The sequence below is a fragment of the Lotus japonicus genome, chromosome 2 (assembly GCF_012489685.1).
Source record: "Lotus japonicus ecotype B-129 chromosome 2, LjGifu_v1.2".
In the NCBI taxonomy this organism is placed as follows: domain Eukaryota; kingdom Viridiplantae; phylum Streptophyta; class Magnoliopsida; order Fabales; family Fabaceae; genus Lotus; species Lotus japonicus.
In genome coordinates, this window is record NC_080042.1 from 71068671 (window position 1) to 71077974 (window position 9304).

The 9304-nt window shown below is 40.2% G+C and overlaps 1 protein-coding gene across 1 annotated transcript; it reads left to right on the plus strand.

Moving 5' to 3' along the window:
• Positions 1 to 313: 313 nt before the first annotated feature.
• LOC130739220 (uncharacterized) lies at positions 314 to 1510 on the plus strand. The gene has a single exon (XM_057591469.1). The coding sequence runs from the start codon at positions 353 to 355 to the stop codon at positions 1199 to 1201; it is 849 nt and encodes a 282-aa protein (XP_057447452.1). The 5' UTR covers positions 314 to 352; the 3' UTR covers positions 1202 to 1510.
• Positions 1511 to 9304: the final 7794 nt, after the last annotated feature.

Consider the following 9304-nt stretch of genomic DNA (forward strand, 5'->3'; position numbering starts at 1 on the left):
AAATATTTAAAGAGTCCAGATGTCCAACTATTTACCAACTGCCCTACACTAAATTCTTGGTTTTCCAAAACCTTAAGGATCTTTAATCACACATTAACATTAACATTTGTCATAAATTAATAGTCATAGCAAATAAATAAATGCAGAAACAAAGACAAAGAGCGTCATCCATGATTTGAGTGCATTGCTTGACACACACGTGAGTGAGGTGCTAAAAGTAAATAAGTCCTCCATAGGCTGCTCTTTCCATTTTCCTTCTTTGCTGAGGCAACCAAGTATAAATACACCCCAACCCACTCCTCATTCCACAGAAGAAAACAAACCCGAAGGAAAAAATCAAAGAAGAAAGAAAATGCAGCAAATAGAACAACAACAAGAGAGTAACGTGGACTCGTTTCTGTGTCCAAGTTTCAGCACTTACTCCACCAACAAGCTAAACGACATCGCCGAACGTGTTACAAGAGATCAAAACGACAACGAAGAAAACGACTTTGAATTCGTCGCGTTTCGTAAGGGGGATGGGGTTTACATTGACGGCCAATCGGCTCGTGTTTTCCCGATCTTCAACCGTGAAAACTTGACAACGGAGGCGGAGCGCCACCGCGCCGGAGAAAAATCTTCCGGCGCGGAGGAGAATACGGCGGCGATTCGAGTCGCGTTTGGGAGTTTGCTGGTTGGGAACGAGGAGGAAGGATCGGATCGGTCAACGTCGTCATCGTCGGAGGAGGAGGTGGAAGTGGAGGTGGAGGTGGAGGGTGAGATGGAGGCGGTTGCGGCGGGATCGTTCTGCTTGTGGACTCCGAAATCGGTGCAGGCGTCGGCGTCGCCTAGTAGATGCAAGAAGAGCAATTCGACGGGATCGTCGACGTCGACGCCGTCGAAGAGATGGAAGCTTCTGAGTTTTCTCCGGCGGAGTAACAGCGAAGGAGTGCGGCTGTCGTCGTCCTCATCGTCGTCGTTAGCGTCGAATTCGGTGAAGAAGGGAGCGAAATTGTCGGAGGGAAGCACTGCTAGAGTCGCCGGAAAAATGGTTCCGGTGGCGAGGAACGGCGGAGGGAAGAAGGCTCCGGCGGCGGCGCTGGAGGGATTGTATGTGAGGAAAGGAGAGATTATAAGGAGAAAGTCGTATTTGTCGTATCGGCAGGAGCTGGGTTTCGGTGTGGGACTCAATGCTATTGGAAGAGGATTTCCTCTTCAGTAGTTTTGTTTTGACCCTCAATTCTCATAGTTCTCACACTAGGTCTATTTTTCTTACCAAATTCAGTTGCAAAGTTGAAAATTTGAGAATCAAATTGGATAGTTTTGTTTTTTTACTTTTTAATTGGTTGTTTTCTTAATAGGTATGTGACTTTGGAATCATGATCTATGTAAAGGCTTAAAGGGTGATGATATATTGATATGAGAATTATATGATGTAATATAGACTAGAAAAATGAGTCATTTTCAATCAAAAAATGAAAAATGAATCATTGACCAACAGTTTTTCTTAAAGGGAAAATGCTTTGAGTGAGATTCACTATGTCCATCCTACACAATCTGTCATATATTTTTTTTTTCCTTCTCTTGTCCTTCTATTTCCCTCCTCCCCAAGGTAGACACAGGTGCAGACTCATCATTTTTCAATAAATGACATAAACTAATGCATTTTTTTAATCTATTAATTAATTGGGGAGAGCTTGCTTGGTTTTTTTTTGTTTTTTTTATCAACTTGTTATATTCTTTATTAAATAAGCCTCACTTATGGCGGAGGAAAACCGTGGTTACAAACGAACAAAACTAGCCAGCCAAGACAAACCACCACACGACCAAACACAAGAGAAATGAGACAGAAGAGATCTAAACAAGTCGAATATAAGCTGTACCCATTTTATCCAATCTAAATAAACCTTTTATAGGTCTAGGAAGATGACTCGACTCATAAAACACATCAGCCACCTTGTTACCCTCCCTATAAAAATGACGAATGAAGTAATCCATATTATCTAATAACTCTATAAGCTGCTCCCAGAAGTCCCAAAGTTACCATAAGTTGCATCTTCGAGACCGGATCCAGCTAACCACTATCCTAGAGTCACATTCAATGTCAATACCATCATAACCCAGTTGCTTACTCAAAGTTATCCCACTTAGAACCGCTCTTAATTCAGCTTCATTTTTAGTGCAATGACCAAACCACTTGGAAAATCCAAAGATGAAATTACCATTGCAATCACGCATTACACCACCACCTCCTCCTGGTCCAGGATTACCAAGGCTACTCCCGTCTAGGTTGAGTTTGAATCTACCTTGTCTCGGTTTAACCCATCTAAGAACATGTAGTTTCTTCTTCTTTTTGGGTAAAACATTCACTTCCATATTCTTCAGCACTTGAAGATCACTAGTGCTAAGGTGATGAACAACAGTAATTTTAGAACTCAAAACTTGCACCCAATGCTTAAGAGAAAGCCATGTCTCGGTAATACTTTCAATTTTTCCCTCCATTCTAGCCCTACACCTACGTGTCCATAAACTCCAAATGATAAGACAAGGGATAATCCCCAAAAGGAAGAGCTTGCTTGGTTTATCTTCAATTTCTATTAGACACTCAACATCAGTTTTCAATCAATAAAACGAGGTTTAAACTTTAAAGTACCTGTCTTGTTTGAATTCAATATCTTGTTCGTAAAAATTATGTTTACAATGACTAAACTTAATTTACCAATAAGGTCCAACATAACTAGTAGATAATTGGTTTATATCTATCATAGAGAATCTGCAAGTGTACAGATTGCTCGAAGTAATAAAAAGATCGAACCACAGAGATTGCGTAGTTTATACTCTAAATTAACTAAACTTAGAATGAAAAGACGTGAAAATAAAAATAAAAATAGAGAGATGAATGATTGTTGGTATGAAACTTAACTGCAATAAAATAAAAGAAAGCAAATAACACGGTTGAAGTGAATTCAATTTAAAACGCGCTAGAGATCCTGATTTCGTTAACTTTCTCCCTATGTATCTTCCCAAACAGTTATAATTATGAATTCAATAGATTATCAAGGTGCTAAACCTAATTGTCCACTTATCAATTCCTTGCATAAGTGTCCCTTCCAATTAATTAGTGATAGCTAATTCCTTAGTACCTAATCCTAATTAATTAGAGATGAAGTTCAATTCAATTCAGGCAAACACAAGCAATTCGTTACCCTTATTCCTAAGGTGCACAGACCCTTGCTCAACTTCTCCCCAAATCCCTAAATTCTACCAATTTTCCAATTGCATAGAAAATAGTATGACAAACTATTGCAATAGAAAGTTTCAATTAAAACAGAGGAGAAATTCAAGACATAAAATAGCATCCATAATCATAACTGAAACTTGGTTCAAAACATAACTTGAAAGAAAACTAGATCAATCACTCTAACACAAAGGGAGTTTAGCCTGACATAGCCATCAAAGAGAAATTAAAAGAAGTGCAAGAAAACCTAAAATATTGAATCACGTTTTTCTTCTCTTCCACCGTCTCTGCACTGTCTCCTCTTTCTCCTTGGTTGCTTCCCCTCTTCTGAATTTATACTGTGAGTATATATATATTTTCCCTTAACCCTATATCTGTTTTGCTGCCAATCTCTTTATTTACGCACGTTTTGCTTTTGGTCCAACACCCTGCCACGTGTCACCCTCCGATTGGGCCTAGCTTTAAGTTGACAATCTAGTGCTTCTCGCGTACCAATCTTACGGTGGACCACTTCCTTAATCCCGCCATGTGTCAGACAACAAAACAGCAGCTCATCTCTGCAAGTGCATGGTAATTCTCGTGGTCCGTCAGCACAAAATCAGCTCCACTTTATTAATCTGAAAATCTAATTAAATATGAATAAAAATCATAAAAATTATAGAAAAATACTAAAAACACATAAAAATAATAAAATGCATGAAATAATCATAAAGTGCCCTAAAATGACTAAAATATCTTAAATAATATATAAAAACGCATGGAAATTATATAGAAAATAGCTCTAAATCTCGGGTCATCAATCTACTCATTTAATTTATTGTGATCTCAGAGTTTCGAGATGATCAGTTTCATGACGACGGAATGATATGAGATGCTTTAATGAAAAAAAAAAACTGAACATATCGATCATTAAGTAAGACATATATCATTGAGTAAGGTGAGGAGAATGAATAGGGGAAATGATTTATAATAGAAAATGATAGAGCAGTTGCAGGGCTTTTCATTGATGCAATGCATTGCATTTGCAATGATGATTGTGATGACCCTGAACATCAATAAGTTGATGATGATAAGCTAACGTCAAACATGCAGTGAGATAGACCCTGCTATTATCCGTTTCTCTCATCCTCTCAAATCTCAATTAATACAAACACTTTTAATTTGTTGCATACAAGTTGATATGGATAAAATTCGGAAGCACTTGAAGTGAAGTATGCATACTTTTGTTTCTGTATTTGCAATTGCAATCAAGTCACTGAGTCCATGTACAAACGCTTCAAGACCACTCAAAAGCAGAGCATAAGAATAAGGCATAAGCACTAAACAACTTGATTTCCCAACACAATATCTGTTCATGAAATCTAAACGTATTTGTGCCAATAATCGGTTCTTTGATTTTATTTCACGAGAAATAAAAATATATAAGAAAATAAATGTGATCAACTTTATAGAAAGTATTGTAGATTATACTCTTTCTTCATGCCTCTAATTTTTTTTTTATGAGCACATAGTATCCATGACAGACAAAAACTGAGTAGTGACTAAACTTTTTGCCGCGGGTGGTGGTGGTTTGCAGCATGATAACGCGGGTTGGTGGATAGTGGGTTTTACATCACATAAAATTGGTGGCAGCCCGTTTTTGGTCGAGACAATGACTCTGCATGATGGCTTATTGATGGCTTGACACCATGGGTATAGAAAAATAATTTGTGAGATCGATTGCTCGGAGCTGGTCTCCATTCTGGTTGATCCTAATCTGGATCGTGCTCGCTTTCATTTGCAGGCTCAGATGCTTCGTGATATCCTAGCTAGGAGGTAGAGAATGAATTTGTCTTAGATTCATCGTGACAAAAATTTATGCCTAATTGACTTGTTAAGCATGTACTCTAAAGTGATTCCCTATAGATTTCAAAATGTTCAATTATTTTAAATAAAACATAATTATGTGCTAATAGATTTATTTGCAGAGATGACCAGCTTTTGCAGCGAGAGGCGATTCGTTTCTTCAAGGACCTGTTCTGCTCTTCTTCTGCCACGTGTCCTTTGGATGCTTCCAGATACATTTGTCCTAAGATGGGTGCTGATCATGTTGCTCGGCTTGCGGATCATGTGACTAAGCAGGAGGTTTGGGAGGCTGTTTCCACTATGGGGTCTTTCAAGGCGCCTGGTCCAGATGGCTTCCAGGCTATCTTCTTTAAATCTTGTTGGCACATTATTGGAGATAGTGTTTGGCATTTGGTGAGAGACGCTTTTGCAACAGGGAGCTTTGATAGGTCTATTTCGGACACTCTGGTAGCTCTTATTCCCAAGGTAGATGTCCCTTCATCTTTTCGTGAGCTACACCCCATTAGCCTTTGTAATGTCCTCTATAAAATCATTACAAAGGTGTTGGTCCTTCGCCTTCGACCTTGCCTGCAGGATATTGTGGGGCCGTTGCAGAGTAGCTTTATCCCTGGGAGAGGGACCTCCGATAATGCAATAATTTTCCAAGAGGTGGCACATTTTATGCGTAACAAAAGGCGGCGGAGTAGAAATGTAGTGTTTAAGCTGGATCTGGAAAAAGCTTATGATCGGGTGGATTGGACTTTTCTCCGAGATACTTTGGTGGAGTTTGGATTCCCCCTTCTATTGTCACCCTGATTATGCACTGTGTGTCCTCTTCATCCCTCTCTATTATTTGGAACGGGGCCCGCCTTCCTCCTTTTGGTGCCACGAGAGGCCTTCGGCAGGGAGACCCCCTCTCCCCTTATTTATTTGTGCTTTGTATGGAGCGTCTTGCCCATATGATTCACCATGAGGTTAGCGATGGTCATTGGAAGCCGGTTCAGATCTCGCAAGGGGGGCCAGGTATATCTCATTTGTTTTTTGCAGATGATGTCCTTTTATTCGCCAAGGCCGAGGTCTCGCAGATCAGGATTATTCATCGTGTATTGGAGGAGTTCTGTGGGGCTTCGGGTCTGCAGATTAATGTGGCAAAATCAAGGGCATTTGCTTCTTGGTGTGTGGATGGTGCATTGAAAGAACGTATTACTTCCATTACATCCATTCCTTTTACAGATAATATTGGGAGGTACTTGGGGTTCCCAATACACCAAAGCAGGGTCAGGAGGGAGGATTTCACTTTTATCATTGACCAAGTGACTGCTAAACTAGCCTCTTGGAAGGCTAATTTGTTGACCAAGCCTGCACGTCTCACGCTTGCTAAATCAGTCTTATCGGCCATTCCGGTGTATGTAATGCAGCTTAACTGGCTCCCTCAGAGTGTTTGTGACCAGCTTGATGTTGTTGTTCGACGGTTTCTATGGGGGAATGGGAACAACAGAGGTATTCCTTTGGTGGGATGGGACATGATCACTAGGCCAAAAAGTCAGGGAGGTCTTGGCGTCCGTAGTGCTCGTATGACCAATGTGGCTATGTTGGGGAAACAGCTCTGGAGTCTGTTGCAAAATGAGGATAAATTTTGGGTTCGGATTATCGAGGATCATCACCATGTGGCTGGACATTCCATTCTCACTTGTGAAAATGCGGGTGGGTCTTATTTTTGGTGATCAATTATGAAAGCTAAGAGTATATTAAAAGGTGGGTTTGCAGTGAGATTTGGCAATGGGAGCTCCTCTTTTTGGTATGATAGTTGGTCTCCTATGGGTAGGCTCTGTGATTTGGTATCTTATGTTGATATCCACGATACTTGTTTCACCATAAGGGAGTTGATCTCTGATGGACGGTTTAATTTACAGCTTTTGTACACAGTTCTTCCAGAGGTGGTGGCCCATTACTTGCTCAGTTTCACGAATATTTTCCTTGATGAATCTACACCAGATTGTTTGATTTGGAGCCATACTCTGGATGGGTTGTACAGTGTTAGAGGGGGCTATGCTTGGCTGCGGGATACTCAGAACGCAGTGCAACCGGGTCCACCAGTAGATCCTTTGCATGACTGGGCAGCGATTTGGCGTCTACAGATTCCTGAGAACATTCGGTATTTTATGTGGCAGGTCCTTCATAATTCTTTGCCAACTGAGGCACTCCTGGCGCGCCGCCACCTCCCAGGCCATGATGGTCGTTGTGTTCGCTGTCATGGAGCCGACGAGACTCTCTTACATACCATTCGTGATTGTCCTGAAGCACGTCGGGTTTGGCACGCCATCGGCTTCGTTCTCCCTCCTCAGTTCTTCTTGATGCCTCAGTTCAGTGATGTACTGTCTATGTTCCATGGCTTTAGCTTGGTCATTGTGCTAGCAACAGCTTGGATAATCTGGAAGGCCCGTTGTCGGTTCATTTTCACAGAGAAGGTGCAGGTTGTGCATCAGGTGGTTCGGGAGGCTCGGTCACTATGGGTCCTTATAGCTAGCGTGTATCATCGCCCTTCTTCTCAGACGGTTGAGCGTTGGGTTCGTTGGCAACCACCACAGGAGGGTTTTGTTGCTTTGAATACGGATGGGAGCTCCTTGGGAAACCCAGGACCCTCTGGTTATGGTGGTGTCGTGCGGTCCCAACATGGTCTTTGGCTTTTTGGGTTTGCTGGTTTTATTGGTATCTCGGATTGTCTCCGGGCGGAGCTGTTGGCTATTTTGCATGGTTTGCGCCTTTGTTGGGATCGTGGTTTTCGACGTGTTGATTTGTTCTCGGATTCTACTTTGGCGTTGAGTCTGCTGTCTAAGGACCCACTGGTCTTCCACTCCTATGCAGCTATCATTAATCAGATTAAATGCTTACTTCGTCGAGATTGGATTGTTCATAGACATCACCTTCTACGGGAAGGGAATGCTGTGACGGATTTCTTAGCCAAGCTCGGAGCGTCGTCTACTTCAGCTAGCTTGGTTTGGGATGAGCCTGTGAATGGTGTAGCTGATTTGTTGAGGGCTGATCTCATGGGTACTTCGTTCATGAGGGTCTAACCTCCTTTCTCTTTTTTCTTTCTTTGCTTTTGTATCAAAAATAAAAATAAATAAATGTATGGAAATTCATAATTATTATGATGATTCAATAATAATTGATACTCTATTTTTTTTTTGAACGTGGAAAATATAATAAAATCAAGAAGCGGGGGAACCTCCTCAATCCAAACGCGGTTGGGATACCTTGAGGAGTTCTTAACTAAGTAATCAGCTACAAAGTTACCTGATCGGTTAACAAAAGACAAACGAAAGCTAGAAAAGATGAAACCAAATCCTTACAATCCTTAAGAATAGAAACAAAATAAGACACTCCCTGCATAGACTTGTTCCAAGCTTCAAAAAGTCGATAATATGTTTCTAACTCAATCTCTTGGAAGAAAAGATCTCCGGCAAGCAAGTGAGAGGCACCATCTAAAAGCAATTGCTTTAGCCGCTGAATGTATTGAAATTCATAATTTTTATGATGATTCAACATTAATTGATATTCTTTCAGAAAAAAAAAACAATAATTGATATACAAACAAATTAAAATTTGTCCCAAGGGATATGTCAAGTGATAAGAGCTAGAGGACATTTGAGTTGAATAAATCAATTCCTGAAGAATGTAATTTATATTTCAGAGGTAAAAATAAAACAAATTAAAATTTTAGTATATGCAAACATAAGGAAGCAAAAAGCATTTAAGATAATTGAGAGAGAAAGTAAAATTTTAAAATATGATTAAATATCTTTATTTTTTGAAACAGAATAAATATCTTTAAAAAAACTTATGTATATCGTTTTTTTTTTAAACTAAACTTATTTATATCGTGAATCATTATCTTTCTGTTGTGAAGATAGATTTTAGAGGAAACATGTATTCACTTATCTTCTATCAAACTTTAAAACCCCAAACACGTTTTTATTCCTCCATGAATCAAGAGTTGAATGAGGCTGATCTGATCTGAGGAATTTTGTTCAATGGGGCAAGGAAAAAAGAGAAACCATTGGTCAGATATTCAACAGGAACTTTTGGAAGAGATTCTAAGAAAGCTAACCTTGGTAGATTACCTCAAGTGTCGAGGAGTATGTCGGTCTTGGCGACGCATAGTTAAAGATGCTCTCTCAACAAAGGGAACATGTCCCCCCTGCTCCTCAATTCCCATTCTTAATGTTGTTTCCTTCTGATTTTGACCGCAACGAACCCGCC

Excerpts from the sequence above, each read along its gene's own strand:
- LOC130739220 (XM_057591469.1), top strand. The coding sequence starts at position 353 with ATGCAGCAAATAGAACAACAACAAGAGAGTAACGTGGACTCGTTTCTG.